The sequence below is a fragment of the Halichoerus grypus genome, chromosome 4, assembly GCF_964656455.1.
Source record: "Halichoerus grypus chromosome 4, mHalGry1.hap1.1, whole genome shotgun sequence".
Taxonomy (NCBI): Eukaryota; Metazoa; Chordata; class Mammalia; order Carnivora; family Phocidae; genus Halichoerus; species Halichoerus grypus.
Window position 1 is genome coordinate 163,847,343 of NC_135715.1, and position 18,718 is coordinate 163,866,060.

The following is an 18,718-nucleotide window of genomic DNA, read 5'->3' on the forward strand; positions in this document are numbered from 1 at the left end:
GTTGACCCTGTAGACCAGAAAGCACCTTCTCTTACATCAAATGAGAGAAACACACTAAAATGTATTGATTTCTTCCCTTCTCCTTCCTGGTCCTGATTTCTAGCATAAGCCTTGAAGAATAGAAAAAATGTTAGACTTGGATTCAGAACAATTGGATTTGAATCTCAGTGTTCTCTTTTATAACGTTGAGCAAGTCCCCTAAACTTGCCTCTTGTGAATACCTACTTCACATCAAGTTTGTAGGGATTAAATGACATTAAAAATGTGAAAACTCCTTGTAAAGCACACAACGTATGAATGTGTAAATTTTCAGTATTATTAATATTATGTCTAAAACAAAAAAGCCTGGTTCAGAAATGAACTTTTATAAGTTCATGGTCAGCTGTTCAGTAACGTGATGAAATAGTGGTATAATTTTTTTTGCTATCCATTAGTATTATAGAAAGGAAATTTAATTAAAAAACATAAAAATAATATGGAAGTGGAGACATAAGCCAATAAAAGTTAAGAAGTAATGAGTACAGGCTGAAACAGCACACTTAACTCAACCCATGTGTTTAGATGCAACTGAGTATAGAGCGTGTCAGACAAGTGTCTGACTTCATAACGCCATATGGTTTCAGTGTGTAAGCACGGGGGTTTGGGGGGGGTGAGTTAAGGTCATAGTGGTATACTTAGTTCTTAATTTCCTTCCATTTATTGGTTTGTGTCATTATTTTAAATTAGAATTTACATTTAATTCTTTACTAAGACTACTGTAATTGACTCTGCCTCCAATTTATATATATATATATATATATATATATATATATATATATATATATATATATTTTTTTTTTTTTTAGAAAAATACTGCCACACCTGTTGTTGAATAGGAAATGTAATCTCAGTTAGAACACCCTGACTACAATATAGTGGCTGCTGTACTAGTTAAGGCTTCAGTGGATTCATTAGGTACGACAGCACAGGGTGTTAAATGCCACTTGTATGGAGGCCCCTTGGCTTGTACAGTAAGAAACAAAACAAATATACAAAAAACTGAGTTCCTGCAAGTAAAAAGCAATTTTATTTCATTGACTTTAAAAAAAAAAAATTAAGGTACTTTTATTTTAGAATTAAAAGCATGAAATCTAACTGTTTTTCAATAAAGATAGCATAATATACCTTAGTTTCCTAGTAAAGACAGCTAAATATGACAGAGAAGAAGGAACGGATGGGTGAGGAATGACACGTAATGTAAGGAGAGGCGATGTTTAGATAAAAATGCAAAGCTGGTAGAATGGCCAAGGCCTGTGATGGGAGAGCAGAAGGGGGCAAGGAGTGGGTGGGTTAGTGTCTACATGATTATTAGAAGAAAAAGAAGCAATTCTGTGGGGCAGTGGGTTTCAGCCTCCCTTATCACTGCTCATTAATGTGAATTAACTGGTTCCTCTGAGCCTGTAATTCCTCAACAGCATTAATCTTTAACTCCTAGGGCCTTGGTCCCAGACGAGACCGCTACCACAGCCCACCAGTTTGGGGCAGAGAGGAAAATGAGAGATTCTTTTCTGAGCCTTCTCATACTGGTCTGGATGAAATCAAACTGGAGAGAATCCATCCCTCTTTATGGAATAGAGAAGGCAGGAGTGGTTTGTTGCCAGGGACCAAACTAATAAAATCAGTCAGTTTTACATTTTACCAAAATTACCTCTGACACACGGGTTTTACAGTTGAGCTTATTCTGTCAATAAATTTTTCATGGAAAGTTAGGTTATTTAGATCAGTGAGGTTCACATAGCATACTCCAGCTGTAATATGCCAGCTAAATTGCAACCCAGTGGCCTGAAAGAATTAATTCATCTCCCAAAATGTGAAATTAAATCCTAGGGAGTAACATTACATGACTGATGATGTACTGAATTAAATTAAAGGAAGACTTGAATGCTTGTTAAAAAAATATCGCTTACATAAACTAGTTTATAACCACATGTGAGCCTCCTAATGGATCATATTATTGTGAATCCACCGTAACAAAAAAACCCAAAATGTGAACTCTTAGAGAGTTGTTTAATTTAGGAAAGAAACACTATTTTGTTCTATTTCTTCTTTCTCCTCTTCTTCTTCTTTTGCATGTCCAATAGCTCAATTTTTAGTATTACGTTATGAGATTAAGGTAGGAATAGTATTTCAAAAATATTAATTTGAATCTCAGATCCTTTATGAAATAGTAGCTTTGGCCCCTTTTCTCTTCCACGCAGAATATGATCAATTTACTAACCTCTTATAGGCAAGGCAGCCGAACACTGCCCCACATGCTCATGCCTCTGACCCTGAGCCTTCCCTACCACAGGGGGCGTGACTCACTCTCTCCCGCATCAGCACACTGTATTCATCGGAGCAGAGACCTGAAGACCACCGCAGGTGCCCCTCCTCTTGCCATCTTCAGATGACAGGGGCTCATTAAATGAACAGGGGCCCTGGAGGCAGAGGCCCTACTGTGTGGCTTCTCCAAACAGGAAGACGGTTTTCTCCTCACTTTCATTAGAGACGGCCCTCTCTCTGTGGCTGACCCTGTAATCCACCTGTAAAATGCTCTCATATTTTATTCAGATCGGAGATTTAATACGAAGGGACTGTGTGATAGTGTAGGAGGCCCGTATGCAAAAAAGAATGACAAAGCAGAAAAACAAGAGGCTGAGGGGCAGGAGGTGGCTGTATCTCCCACGCCCAGCAGGTTCCTCTTGGAGGACGTATCTGTCTGTCGTATTCTAGGGGCACAGCTAGGACCCCTGACAAGCCACAAGAAGAAGGGAAGTCTCTCATATGAGAAATAGCTAAAATATGTACAAGTTTGGGGGCGCCTGGGTGGCTCAGTGAGTTAAGCGTCTGCCTTCGGCTCAGGTCATGATCTCAGGGTCCTGGAATTAAACCCCGCGTTGGGCTCCCTGCTCAGCGGGAGGCCTGCTTCTCCCTCTGCCACTCCCCCTACTTGTGCTTTCTCTCTCTGTGTGTGTCAAATAAATAAATAAAATCTTTAAAATATATATATTATATATATATATACAAGTTTGATTTCTTGGTATAGATACTACTAAAGTTTTTGGTGTAAATACTACTAAAATGCAACAGAATCACATGCACACACCAGGAATTTCATTATTGCTGTAGTCTTCCTTCTTGTGCCTTTTTTCTCAACTCCCCCTCTCCTGACTCTCAGTGGCAGCCACAAAGCACCAGGAGCCTCCGACTGTCCTCTCTGAATCTTGAGTCTTACTGGTTGAAATTGCAGACAGGTCTTCCCCACGCCCTGCCCCCATCATGTCTCTCTCTCCCTCAGAAGCAGTGAGTGGTGGATATGCTGCTCTAGTCTGATTAGATAAAGTCCAGCAACTTTATCTAATGTTCAAGGCCCCTCTGCGTGGCTCTGGCTTCCCCAGCCAGTGTGAGCTCCCCACACAAACACACAGAGTTCAGCCTGCCCCCGTGTATATTCTCTCTCTCCTCCTATCCAAATCCTACTCATTCTTTGGATCCAGTGTACATCCCACTTTCTCCCATTCCTCCATCCTGAGCACTGGAAATGCCCCACATGTACTTGATTCAGGGGCACTAACTAAATGGGACGGAGCTGCCTTTTAAACTGAGCAATATGATCTGTGCTTAAGTATTTGCTTCTTAAAATGCAAATTACTGGAACATGTAGTAAGATTGCAAAAAACTCTGGTGAGTGTCTACTCCTCTTCCATCATTAAGCTTTAGGTTGTCTCGGGACCAACTCAAACCTATTACAGTCAGCCTGACACCCTTCTCCAAACCAGACACCTCTGGGTCCTCAACTCCATTGAGCTGTGGTGGCCTTTCCCAAGAATACCGCAGGCACGGCAATGGAGGCCTGGCTCATCGGTGTTTATGTGTGTCTGTCTTGAAGGTCTTTTTCTCTTTCACTGGATTTTTTTTTTTTTTTTACTAAGGATTTAAACAACAAACAGTTGCCTGAATATAAAGCATAATTTCTTTCATAAATAGAAACCAATACTTATTTCTGAATAGTTGCAAGTGGAGAAAAAAATAGCATATTATTATTCAGTAATTCTGTTTCAACCTAAATTTTGCATTTAGGATTCTAGGACTCTTCATCCGCGGCATTGAAGAAAATAGCAGGTCCAAGCGGGAGGGACTATTTCATGAAAATGAATGTATTGTAAAAATCAACAGCGTGGACCTTGTAGACAAAACCTTTGCTCAGTAAGCATTTTTTTTCATTGTTTTATTTACTGTATTGATTCCTAGCATACTTATAATCATTACTAAGCTCTTGATGATCAAAATTGTTGTTAGAATATCTGGTCAGTCCCCTTTGAATGACCCCAGGACATCCATTTTCAAAGGCATCTTGGGTGTTAGCATCCGCAGAGGTGGCCTGCACCTGTCTCTGGCGACCCCAAGAATAGGAAACCGAAGAATACAGCAAGCCTTCCTGCCTGGTTGTCTGTTTGGATCATCCATAGATGGGTTTGTTTTGCTTGGGCTGTGGGTCAGTTAGACTGGTATTTAACCTCTCTTTTCACAGACTGTTAGTTCAGCTTATTAATTAACTAGCTTTGTGTCAGCAGTCTTCCTTAAACTAAATGTCTGTGAGAGATGTCTGTGAGGACTCACTGAGTAATAGAAACAAATAAAAAAAATTAAAATATTCTCCCTCAAGTAATCATTTTTCTGCATGTGCAAATGTTATGGGAATAGGTTCTTATAGCTAAGAATTAGAGTATGCAGCAGTCTGATGCATATTTTTTTAAATGTATGTTGGCATTGCAGTGGGGCTCTAGAACAAGGGAATCAATACTAATTAAGACTCCTTAGTAATGACCACCAGCTTCTCTTGTTTCTGACTCAAACAAGGCATCGTATATATTATCTGTAACCATTCTCTGTCGATATTTGTATGTTTGGTTTTGGGGGGGTGTGGGGGGGGAGGGTGAATGGTTGTGGGTGAGAAGGGCTGTGGGCACTGGCTTATGTGTGGAAAGAAATTAAAACTGAGAAGTCTATTTCTTCAAATAATAATACCACTCTACTTTTTATGAGGACTTGATAGGTATGCAAGGTAGAAACTGAGGCTCATACAAATTCAGTTTGAAGGCAGTGTGGAGTAGAAACTGACTCCCAGGGGCGCCTGGGTGGCTCAGTTGGTTAAGCGGCTGCCTTCGGCTCAGGTCATGATCCCAGGGTCCTGGGATCGAGCCCCGCATCGGGCTCCTTGCTCAGCGGACAGCCTGCTTTTCCCTCTCCCTCTGCCTGCCTCTCTGCCTACTTATGCTCTCTATCTCTCTGTCAAATAAATAAATAAAATCTTTAAAAAAAAAAAAAAAAAGAAACTGACTCCTAGTCAGGGGACTGACCAGAGGAGTTGGGCTGCCTCTGTGGGGTCTTCTTGCCCTTCCCCTACCAACATGGAGAGTAAGCAGTTCATTCAGTAAAGTTAGGGGTGGGGGGCGGGGCAGGGCAGATAGTAGTTGGAATTATGATTCGTTATTATTTGATGTGGCTGCTACTGACAGAGACCTAAAATAAAGGTACCTTAAACAAGATTAATATTTTCCCCCTAAAGACAAATAAGTGTGGAGGTGGCAGTCCCGAGGTGGTGTGGCAGCTCCACAAGCATCAGCAAACAGGGCATCTTCCCTCTTTCTGCTTTGCCATCCCTACTAAGTGGCTACTCTCTTTAAGTTGTGTCATGGTCACCAGGTAGCTGCTGGGGTTCTGAGTTTGGAGAAATAGGAGAAGAAAGAACTTTCTGGCTCCCAGCTTTCCTGTAGCCCTTCTATGTAAATCTCATTGGCTGGAAAGGCTAGGAAAGGTGGTTGTTTTACATAGTCATGAGGGGTAAGGATGGAGAGAAAGGGTAGTAGGAAATCTGAGGAAAAAAACCAAGTGCTAAGACAAAAAAGTAAAAAATACAGGTACTCTATAATAGAATAAAGGGAGGGTATATATTGGATTGATAATTCACTATGACATTGGGCACAGCCAATACACCAGATATTGTCATGAGGAAATGTTGGTGTCGGAATTGAAATGCTGGAATACAACCCATTTTAGAGAGGACCTGTACTTTAAAACAAAACCCTAAAAGGGAACTAACTGATATTCTGATCAATACTACAAAAGGATTTTTTCCATCCAAAATTAAAGTTTGCTTTTATACTTACTTTAGTAATGACTTCTGGATGGATTTTCAGATTTAGAAATACTTAAAAAAACTGTGGGTCATTGGACGAGTTAGCTAATCACTCTGAGCCTCAGTTTCCTCATTTTGCAAAATAAGAGTGAATTGTACTGACCTAAAATGAAATGAGAAGATTGAGGAAGTTGTTAAAAAATTCAAGGAGAGAATTCTGCGAGTCACTAATGCATGTGGAGCCCAGTGTCAGGGAGCCTGGTGGGCAAGTCATAAGTGGTAATTCGTATCTAGTTTGCAGTCATCCTGGTGGTAACAGTGACAGTTTTCCCGATGCTTATGCTACTGTGCTGTTCCCGATGCCACGATGCAGGGCACTTTAGTGGCGTGCTAGAACATGCTATTGTTACATATTTACTGACTCTCTTTGAAGGGCTCAAGATGTCTTCCGTCAGGCGATGAAGTCTCCCAGCGTGCTCCTCCATGTGCTTCCACCTCAAAACCGTGAACAGTATGAAAAATCAGTCATTGGACCACTTAACATTTTTGGTAACAACGATGGCGTTTTGAGAACAAAGCTGCCGCCTCCTGTCCACGGGATATCAGGAATAAAAAGCATAAATCTCACAGGAACAGGTAGTCCTGAAGAAGATGCATTGACCTCTCTGCAACAAAGCAAGAGCCCCCGGGTGCCAAGACTGGGTAGAAAGCCATCCTCTCCCTCCCTCTCCCCTCTCATGGGGTTTGGCAGCAAGAAGAATGCAAAGAAAATTAAGATTGACCTAAAGAAAGGTAATTATTAAATTATGCTTAATAGCATTCTATTATTGTAACATGTAAAATTGGTTAAGAGAAACGCATTAAGGCTAATTTTGTTAATTCTCCCTTCACTTAATTGTATCAAAGAATAGATTTAAGTAGGTAACTTAACTCTCTTGAAATTGTACTACTTTCTTATTCTTTTCTTCTGGAGAGTATAGATTATTTGAAACAAAAAAAAATGATAAAGACATGTTGGGAAATGGAAAGAACCGTTGCAAACTTGAGAGAAACACAGTACTAAAGAAGCACTGAAATTCATTTGAACCCTATTTTGAGCAAGATTAGTGATTTTTGTAGCACCCTTTAGGTCAAGTCCAAAAAGCACGTATATGTTTCTAGTTCTCTAAGCCAGTTTTAAACCAGCAAAACATTTAGTCCTCAAAAAGCAAACATGTGATAATTATAATTGATAATTATTATATATAATTATATAATTGAAATTTTGCTAATTCAACATTGCAAGCAATTTTTCAAAACATACTTAATTGCAAAAGCATGTATAACCTTGTCTTCATCTTTACCAATTTTCTATACATTTCAAACCCAGATCAATGAGACTAGGACATGTGTGTACATGCATATTTATGCAATATTATACATACATAAGCCTTTGTGTACTTCTGTGCTTTTGTTTATTTGTAACCTCCTGATAATCCCTTCCCCCACTTCAACCTTCTGCACTCTGACGTGATCTTCAAGACTTGAATTTTTGTCTGAATTAATACAGAATTTAATGATCACAAGGTAGTTTTAAAATGCTTATGAACATATATAAAAAACAAGTAACATGCACCTTTAATTAGAGTATAGTGGTTATTCTGAAAGATCCTCTGGTCAGAGTTTTCTCCCCCTTAAGAATTCTATACTGACTAGGAGACACAAATTCACCTGTGTGCTTAAAAATTAGGCTTTTTTTTTTCTTTTGAAAGATTTATTTATTTATTTATTTGAGAGAGTGAGTGAGCATGCTCATGTTTGTGCACAAGCAGGGGGAGGGGCAGAGGGAGAGAGAGAGAATCTATAAGCAGACTCCCCACTGAGCACAGAGCCTGATGTGGGGCTCGATCCCAGGTCCCTGAGATCATGCCCTGAGCTCACTTAACCAACTGAGCCACCCACACGCCACTAGGCTTTTTATGTAAATGTATCAGTTATATTTTTTGTACAAATTATCCAGCTACCTATAAGACATGGGGTTGAGTGCTTTGAGGATAGATAAATCAGACACAGAAGGTAACCCTAAGAATGCATCAGAAAGGGGGTGGCCTGGGTGGCTCAGTTGTTTGGGTGTGTGACTCTTGATTTCAGCTCAGGTCATGGTCTCGGGGTTGTGGGGTGGAACCTTGCATCGGACTCCACGCTCAGCGGGGAGTTTGCTTGGGATTCTCTCTCTCCCTCTCCCGCTGCCCCCCCCCCCCCGCCTCTCTCTCTTAAAATAAATAAATCTTAAAAAAAAAAAAATCCATCAGAAAGCCTTGAATGCAAAAATAAAGAATATGCCATCACAGCTGTACTTTGGGAAGATTAATCTGACAGCAAAAAGATGTACCAAAGAAGAGATCAAACAACAAAGGATCAGTAAAGGATACGTTGCATCTGTCTAAATATAATATGTATGCCTTGCCTGCTGACTAGATATAGGAGGAGAGAGAAGGAGTTGCAGGTGGCTCGTTCAATGGAGATACAATTACTAAAAATTAGAATTTTTTGTAGATGAGTATATGTGAAAAGACCAGGATCTGAATTGGAGAAGGAGATTCATAGTGAAGTTTGAAATGCTGGTAAAAGTGTGTGCATGGTCCTAACGAGGAAGCTGACACCAGAGAGATTAGGGCCAAAGAGATTTAGGTGTCATCCATAGGAAGATGGCAGTTGGAGCCAGGAACTGGCCAAGGCAGAGAATCTAGAGAACAAATTGTTCTAGGGCAGATCCTTGGGGAATATCTTTGTTCATGTGGGAGAACAGTGAGTAGGAGAAGAGTGGTAGACATGATGTGATCAGAGAGGTAAGAAAATAATCAGAAAATAAAGACATGAAAACCAAAGAAGGGGCCATTAATTTCAAGAGAACAGTTGGTGAGAAGTGTCAAAGTTAGTGAAAGGGACAGATCAGAAGAGGAAAAATTAGTGGATGTGGTCATGGGTAGGTCATTGGTGGTGGAAGACTGAAGAAGTAAGATTGAAGTAAGGATTCTTTAGGGCAGAGATCTTTGAGCATACCTTCAGATAAAGGGAAACCACACACCGGGAGAGAGAGAGAGATACTGAGATGCAGGAGAGTGGGACAGCAAGAGTGAGGGAGGGAGCAAGGGAATGTAGCACAGGAGGAAATTGAGGCCCAGGTCGGGGGAGCTGCAGGGTGGCTAGCTGAGTGAGTGCCTGACAAAACTCATGTCAGATGGCCTTTGGCTGCTCATGGTTTACCGAGAAATCAATCTCCTGGGTTTATGGATAACATGTGGCATTTCTTCTGGGGCCTCAATAAACTAAAGTGTCTCACATCTGCATTGGGCCCTAAATTCACTTTGAAACCATCATGGCCTGTCAGGAACTATAATCTGTATTTGCAACCAGAACAACTGAAGTGAATATAAAATATTTGCTGGAATGTAAATATTTTACTTATTCTACATTAGTCTAAATTAGGTAGACTTGACTGTAAGGTTTCTACTTAAGGTGATCATGTATTTTCCCGGTCTTACACACTAGGCCCTGAAGGACTGGGTTTCACTGTGGTTACCAGAGACTCTTCCATACATGGGCCTGGTCCCATTTTTGTAAAAAACATTTTACCAAAGGGAGCAGCAATAAAAGATGGCCGCCTACAATCAGGGGACAGAATTTTGGAGGTAAGAATTGGAATTAATATCTTCAATAAAATATCCTTGGTATTTAAATAAATATGTTAATATTTATATTTTGAATATAATATGTTGAAGATTATCACTTGTAGACAAGATAAGGACTTTAATTATAAAAAAAAAAACGTTAATGGGAAGCCTAACTTCTAAGTTCCCCATAAGGCCAGCAATATAAGGACAAGTAACACTGCAAACTTTTCCCTGTCTTCTCTGTCTTACTTCCACCTCTTAGGGTCCCTGTGGAATTTGGATCAAATCTAGGAGTTCATCATAAATGCAGTTAGGGCTAAGAATTTCAGAGTGATAGCCAAACTCTGGTAACAGTTTCTTTAAACTTTTCATAGGGCTGGGCCTGTCTGTCTCAGGTTGATCTATGCCTATAAAGAAGTATTTGGAACTACCCAAAGCGAGAGGCTTTTCCCCCCATGTATTTTTGTTTGGTAGCATTGTCTTCTTGGCTAAATATATATTATCAACTTACCTTTCAAGAAATCTTCCTCACTGAAACTGGCTGGTACTATTTAACTTTCTCATGGCATGGAAGCAACACTATACATTTTTATATAATTCTAGATTATGGAAGAGGATGTATCAAATGACTAATATAGCTCCAAATTATAATTTCTAATAATCTATGATAACCAGGAGGTTATAACTTTCTAAACATGAAGAACACTGTTTAATTATAACAAAAGACTGTGGCTGCCAAAGGAATTTGCCATGTGATTATGGTCCATTTTTTGTTTTTTTGTGTTAGGCAGAAAATGTGGCCAATTCAGCATCTGAAATCCACTTCTTTTTAAGGAATTATTTTCTGCTGTCAGTTTGATGTCCCCCTCATAAGAATGTGATATCTTAGGAGAAACTGCTTATACTTATTACTGACGATCTGAAATGATCTAGCACCATAATAATGATGGCCAGTGTAGTACTGGTCCTTTGAACATAGTTGGTTTCAACTATGTTGTGTTCAGTTTTCATCTTTTCAGAGCTTTATTCATTGTAGGAGCCCACTTGCTACTTACTTTCAGCAACCAATTAGCATAGAAAGAAGATGGAGAGTGTTGTAATCTGTTCGTATGATGGCATCCGTTAGGTAAATGGCAGAGATGTCACTGGGCGAACTCAGGAAGAGCTTGTGGCCATGCTGAGGAGCACCAAGCAAGGAGAGACCGCGTCGCTGGTCGTCGCCCGTCAAGAAGGAACTTTTCTTCCCCGAGAGCTGGTAATGTTCAGGTCACAGTCTCACTGAATCTTCAATGCAGAGTTTTTAATATACTCAGTGAATTCATAGTAGCTGAGAGATGAGTTCTAAGGCACAGGTTTCGTTTGTAACAAGAACTGAATCACACTAAGAGGTTTTTTTTTGGTCCCATTTGGGGGTGTCATGGCTTTACGGTATTAATGCGGTGAGTTGGACACATGCCACCAGTGCTTCCGGGATACAGATTCAAGCACCCTTTTAAGGAAGCAATTTAACAATATTCAACTAAATAAAATATACTTTGAGTGTGATGCTACATGTTAGCTTTATGCAGAACACAGTCAGCAAAAATGGTCGTTCACCACCTTAATGCAGTTTGCAGTCTAAAAGGAAATAAAATATAACCAAGTCTTCAAAATGGTGATGAAGGTGATGAAAAAGAACTGCAGGGTGCTATAGGAACATGTCACAAGGGCATTTAACCTAGTCATGAGGGCCGGGAACGGTACCCTGAGGAAGAGAGTTTCGAAAGTCTTGTGAAAATGTATGTTCTTTGACCTAGTAACTGTACTTCTAGTAATCTGTCCTAAACTGATCATCAAAGATGTGGAAAAAATTCATGTACATTGATTTTTTTTTCTTGAGTCCTATTTATTTTAGTGATCTATTGGGCACTGTACAACTGTAAGGTATTAGTTAGATAAATAACTAGATAGCTCTCCAAGGAAATGTAATAGTTACTTAAAATGGTCTTGGGGATGAACTGATAATAACATGAGAAAAAGGTTCATAGAGCATTAAGAAAAAAAGTAGTGTATAAAATGATACAGGCAGCATGATCAGATTACATTAAAATATCTTAAAAACAAACAAAGAACCGGCAGGAGATGCACCCAGAAGGTTGGGATTATGAGACATTTTAATTTTCTCATTTTTAAAATAATGAACACCTATTATTTTATTATTGACATGTATTTAAGAAGGCTATAGAAAAATTCAAAGGACTTTTATGACTAATAACAAAAAGGATTTTTAATTACCCCTTTTTAAAAATTTTATTTCTTTTGAATCTATATAAGAAATGACAAAGGTACATATAGGTAATCAGGTAGGTACCCCAGAGTTAGATCATCAGAACCAGTGAGGGTTAGTTGAGAAAACGGACTGTAGTTAGCTTGAAAAAGAGAAAGTTTAGGACACAATTTTATTGCTATCAAGTAATAAGGAGTTTTTGTATGGATCAAAAAAGTAGACTTAATATATTTCTTCAGGTAGTTTCTATCCATTAGTGTACTTATGTATTAATCTGACTAACAATTTACTAAGTACAGGCTGTGCACTAAGTTGGAGGTTCTGGGGATACAAAAATAATTAAGACTCATTTCCTGCCCTCCTTGAGCTGGTACCAGAACAAATATTTGGAAGGGATAATGTTACAAGTTACAATAGTTTCTAACTGTTGGAGCTGTCCAAGAAGAAAACGGGCAACTTAGAATGTTGGAACAGAGCCAACCTCACCATCTGTCAGAGATGCTCTAGAAAAAATTCTCCCATTGATAAGGTGATAAGACTAGATAAATTCTAAGATATCTACTGCAAGCCTAATATTCTGTTATCTATGCTTATATTCATGTTTGAATATACAACCTTCCTGAAACACCTCTGTCATTTATTAATGCTCCAATCCTGACCAAAGGACCCCCTTCCCACCATGTTTCTGGTCCTTCCTTCTCCTTCCCATCATCTTGTCCATTTTTCCCCTTGCCCTATTGAATGCTCTGGGAAGATCTGCAGTAAAACAGGGAAGGGAAGAAGATTAGGTGGTATGAGCTGTAAAGACTATACTCCTCGCCTGCTTTCCTCCACTGGACTCCTCCATTGCCAGCCATTTTGGAAGGCAGAATCTTGAATTTCCTTCTCATTTCCTCACTTAAGCTCCTTACTCTTCCTAAAAAGAAATGCTGCAGAAACTTAGAGTCCAGATTTTTTTCCTGAAATGCAGATGGATTTTTCTTTCAATCCTTTATTTATCCAAACACCTTGGTCTTTCTCTACAGGGGTCACAGTGAGAAGAAATAATTAGAAAGAGGCAGCCTGTACATATGACAGGAAGCCCTTCACTTCTTATCCAACTTTTCGGTTGCTAAAGATAAAACTCTTAGAAAACTTTGGAGGAACTATGTGCTTGTGTCAGGGATAGGAGAACAAGGAAAGAAGTTTTTGTGTTTTTAATTTTATTTTATTATGTTATGTTAAGCACCATACATTACATCATTAGTTTTTGATGTAGTGTTCCATGATTCATTGTTTGCTTATAACACCCAGTGCTCCATGCGGTACGTGCCCTCTTTAATACGCATCACCAGGCTAACCCATCCACTCACCCCTCTCCCCTCTAGAACCCTCAGTTTGTTTCTCAGAGTCCATAGTCTCTCATGGTTCATCTCCCCTACGATTTCCCCCCCTTCATTTTTCTCTTCCTACTATCTTCTTCTTTTTTTTAAAAAACATATAATGTATTATTTGTTTCAGAAGTACAGGTCTGTGATTCAACAGTCTTACACAATTCACAGTGCTCACCATAGCACATACCCTCCCCAATGTCTATCACCCAGCCACCCCATCCCTCCCACCCCCCACCACTCCAGCAACCCTCAGTTTGTTTCCTGAGATTAAGAATAAGGAAAGAAGTTTTGACTGTGTATTCTGTTGAACTATGGTCCTGGAACGAGTGAAACCCTGCCTAGAAACAGAAACATTCCATGGGTGCCTGGGTGGCTCAATCAGTTAAGCGTCTCCCTTCAGCTCAGGTCATGATCCCAGGATCCTGGGATTGAGCTGCTATGGGGGGCTCCCTGCTCAGCAGGAAGTCTGTTTCTCCCTCTCCCTGTGCCCACACCCCGCCCCCCCCCCCCCCCGGCTTGTGCGAGTGCTCTTCTCTCTCTCTCAAATAAATAAAATCTTTAAAAAAAAAAAAAAAAAAAGGAAGAGAAAGGAACATTCTAGCCAATAAAAGAACCTAATAACAGAGCTCCAGCTGAGAACTCATATACCCTCATGAGGCCTCAGTTTCCCATCTAATAGTTCTTTTTACCCCTTTCCCTGTGTCTTCTAGAATTCGTGTGTGTGTGTGTGTGTGTGTGTGTGTCTTCTAGAATTCTTAACTTCACAGCTATTCCTTTGTTCTAGAAGCTCCCCCCCCCCACCCCCGGGTAAGGGGGAGAGGGATATGACTTTACCCTGGTTGAAATTCTGAATGCATTCTCAATCACAGACAGTTGCAGCTGGAAGTTAATGAATGTAAAAATAGAATTTTCAAAGTAAAGGGGGCTGAAAGAATCAGTATGTCCAAATCTAATTTGCAGATGAGAAAAGAGGTTCAGTGTGGTGAAATAACCTGTTGATGGTCCTGCGTTGCTCAGGAACTGGAGGCATCGGTTTCTTAACGCTTTGCGCATTATCTCTGGAGTTCAACTCTGGAAGTTCCGCATCACACAATGTTTCTGTGTGATCTAGAGAAGCTCACAAAATCATTCTAAGGCTCATTTGACTCATCTTTATCATAAGGTTGTTGCGAAGATTAAAAGAGATCATATATGCAAAGCTCTTGGCATAGTTCCTGGCCAATTGTAAGTTCTCAATGTATGTCACCTATAATTATTCTAGTCCCTTGCCACCTCTGTAGTATTAAATACAATAAAAGCACAGTACTAAACTTCAGCTACCTTGTAGGGAAAATAGATCTATTCAGGCTTGCCTGGGACTGACTAACCATTATTTTGACCATTGATTTTTTTAATTATTATTTTAAAATACATACTGGTGTCCAAAATACTGAATTACAAAATAGAGAAAAAATTTTTTTGGTTTGAAACTAAATCCATAAGTCAGGCAGCTTGTGTGTATTAGTTCACTCTCATTTAGTAGAATTTAGTGAAATTTGATTTCTATCCCAGAAAGTGATATCATAGGCCAAGCCCCCCAGGGAGCATATTAAATTAATTGTGCAACTGTGAGATTATGAGTGCCAATAAATTATTTGTTCTCATTGTTTTTAGTTTTATACCAAATTTGGAAGTCATGTGGTTAGTATCCCTTCTCCTAGAATTCTCTGGCAAACAGTCTAGACTCTTTAAAAAACATTTGACTTCTAATTATCTAAATATGTGGAATATTCTTTGTAACCACAGCAAAGCAAGGCCTTTGAGGATTACAAGCACCGAAGTAATGTGGACCCAGAATCCTTGTTTTGAGGAAATATGGAATAGTCTTCTTTGTCCAGCCCAAATGCCTTCCTTGAGTGCTAAGTGGCAAGAACCATACAGGAAGTTTAAAGAGAGGTCACGTTTGGCACGCACAGCACTGTTTCTCTGTGAATCACTTCATAGGGTGACATGCACAGGACTATTTGAAAGAACAGAAAGAAGAACAGTGTGCTATGTGACGCACTCTGTATTTTTCTTTCAAAAAAAATGAAGGTGTCACCACTTTGGTCCCTCCTCCCTTATCGTGACTGAGGCACACACTTAACTTCCACTGAAAATCTGGCAGGATGAAGGAAGGACAAGCACTTCCTGCTTTTGTCTTGTTCTATCTCCTTTGAAGAAAACAAACCGTGTTTATTGTTTTCCTGTTCTGAGAAACTGTCCTCTCCCTTCTCTCAAGCCTTGCTGTTTCAGGAGCTGGATCCCCTCTGAATGGCACTGCTCTGCCTGGTTTCCGACAGTTAAATCTTCCTTACTTCCTCCTTATCTTCGCTCCTTGTAAAGTCTTAACACTTAGAGCCCAGGGAGCATGTGGTCAGCAGTTATACAGGAAGTCCCAATATAGGATGGTCTTTCTCGGATGTGACCCTCTGTCATTGCAGAGGCCTGAGCGCCCATTTCCTGGTTATTTCTCCTGACCTGCCATGGGAGGGCTGGGCTGACTTCTTTCCATGTCCTTCCTCCCGAGCAACTGGTTAGTATCACAAATGCAGCGGTGCATTTAGCCAACCTTCATTCCATCGGCAGCAGGCTGGGATGAACATCAAATGAGAGGAATTCATGTACTAGCATCACAACTGTTTAAGCTCTTTCTAGTATCTTTACCAAAGGGACTGTGTTTCAAAGGCAATCTTTCCAGAATCCCAAGCTGGAAGACGCTTTGATGTCTTCACCCCCTGACTGGGTGAGAGTTTATTAAAGAGGTGTTCACATAAGGAACGTTTTTGCAAAAGGGACTTTGAGGTTAGTGTTGGTAATAGAATCCCAAGGTGAAAGTGCTGTGTCTGCGTCTGCACTTGAAATGAACACCGTGCTCCGTAATCAGCGCTTTGTTTGGCGTGTGTTCTGTGAGAGACACGCTCTACGACTTCTCTCCCATCCCTGGCACCCCAAATTCTTGTGTTCTTATGCAAAGTGTCAGTTTAGGAAAGATCATGAAAAACTTAAGGTTTCCTATTGATGTGCTGCCTTTATTTTTTTGAGAGCTTCAGAGCGAGAGCAAGCGAGAGAGACTGTGTTTGTCATGTAGGTGCCTATACGTGCGCACATGTGTGTCTTCTTTCATTTACTGGGAGAAACAAACATGGTGCCATTCCTTTGTTAACCTCTTTAATGTTTCATGTTCTGACCTGCTGCCTTATCTTTAAATTATCCTGCAAATCACAGCAACCCCTGGTGGGTAAAGCGAGCTGAGAACATTTCAAATGTATTTATAATTTCTACCTGCCAAGTTTGCCTGTATTAAATGCCGGCCTCTGTAAGTGGGATTAACTATATTTCAAGCAAGCAAGTTTCTGCTGCCTGGCATGACTGAGATCCAAAAGCTAGCCAGCCATGTTTGTCATGCCGATGTGACTTTCACTTAAGAATATTGCTTTCGCTGAGGAAAAAAAAAATGCCCCCCACACACATGTGTGTGGACGCTCCCCGAATAGCTGCTGAGCTTAGTGTGGTCCAGGACCACCATATTTACCAATCCCTGTGACTGCCTTTGCAAATGACATGTGGCTCCTCTTCCTTTACTGTTTATCTTCTTAGGAAGTGAAAAATTCATACCTTCAAATGTCAAATTATTTAATATCATAAATCATGCAAGAATTTTCATTTGAAATCTTAGATGAACCTCATTTAACTGATATATTATTTTATTCCCTTTGGCTATTAGATTCAAATGATTCCATGCTTAATTAACCAAGGTACTTAAGGAAGAATGAATATTATAGCAGCTATTTGTGGATAAGTAGCAGAAATTGAAGGATGATTTCAGAATGATTTGTCTACCTAAACCAAAGTGCAGGAGTTACGTTTTGGAATTTAAATAATTATTCAGAAATCAAAACGCAGCTATATTTTATGAATTCTCCAAATAACACAGTTCTTGTGACTTAAGATGGAATCCTTGCTAAAATATAGTCTCCATTTCTCCTTCTCCCTACCATATTTTTCCCCATTTAGTGCAATTCCATTCAAGCAGTATTCATCTAATCCTAGTCAAGGTTCTGCAACATGAACTTCAGAGATGAATAAGATGTGTTCGTGTCCTCAAGGAGCTTCTAGCCTATAAAGAAGAGTATGAGTTGGTCAAATTATTCATTGAAGTGTTATGGGGATTCAAAGTTGGGGGACCAAGAAAACCTTTAAGATCATGACAGTGTTTGAGAAAGGTCTTGATCTTGATTGAGTAGGATTTCAAAATGCAGAGATACAGGGGGGAAGGAAACAGCATCTTCAAGTACTCTGAGATTAGAAAACATAAAACACATCAGGGAGATAGTAGGCAGCCCAACTCGATGGCTTACTGAGCAAGGGCTAACATGAGAAATAGTGTTGTTTGGAATAAATTGGAAGAGGTGAAAAGACGTTCACCTATCTGCTAAGAGCTTATTGTATTTGGCTATAATGTAATCATTAGGAGCCTGGGATCTGGGATCAGTCAGACCTGGGTTGAATCCTGGCTCTACCACCTATTGGCTGAATGGTCTTGATTAAGTTACTTTCCTGAGCCACCACCCCCACCCACAGCCCTGTTCCTCACCTCTAACTCAGGGATCAGAGTATTATCTACCTAAGAGACTGTCAGCATTAGAGATGTGTATAAAGTACTTAGAATAGGGCACATAGAATGTGAATCCTTGTTTTGCAATCTTACTCAACCTCTCTGTGTCTCAGTTTCCTCATTTGTCAAATGAGGAAAATAACAGCACCTATCTTGTAGGGTTGTGAGAATTAGCTGAGCACAGATGCTACTACACAGTGAGTGTCAAATAATATTATCTTCTGTTGTTATTTCCTGTGCCTGGTGCACACTGTATGTTCAGTAAGTATTTGTTGACTGAATAAATGAAAGCTACACATTATTAAAGCAGATGATATAGAAGGCTGGAAAGGATATTGCTAAAGGCGCTGTGGCTCCTACTTTATGTCTAATCTGTATCTAATGCATTATCCTTCCTGATACCATTACTTTAAACCAAATAAAAATAATATGCATAGATTTCCTCAAATTTCAGAGCATTAGCAATCTCTCGTTATCACTACACAAGACAGTGAGGGTAGGGATAGTACTGAGAGAATGTAAATCAGGGGCACCTGGGTGTGTCGGGGGGTTAAGCATCCAGCTCTTAATTTCCACTCAGGTTATGATCTCAGGGTTAGGAGATTGAGTCCCGCGTTGGGCTCATACGCTGGG

General features: G+C 40.0%; 1 protein-coding gene across 4 annotated transcripts in view; it reads left to right on the forward strand.

The window, feature by feature from the left end:
- PARD3B (par-3 family cell polarity regulator beta) overlaps window positions 1-18,718 on the forward strand; it is a 995,854-nt gene that overhangs the window by 540,454 nt on the left and 436,682 nt on the right. For all 4 annotated transcript variants that reach the window (XM_078071225.1, XM_078071227.1, XM_078071226.1 and 1 more), the window contains 4 exons: window positions 4,099-4,224; window positions 6,591-6,949; window positions 9,689-9,828; window positions 10,937-11,065. In XM_078071225.1, coding sequence (XP_077927351.1) covers window positions 4,099-4,224; window positions 6,591-6,949; window positions 9,689-9,828; window positions 10,937-11,065 — 754 coding nt within the window. The remainder of the gene's footprint in view (window positions 1-4,098; window positions 4,225-6,590; window positions 6,950-9,688; window positions 9,829-10,936; window positions 11,066-18,718) is intronic.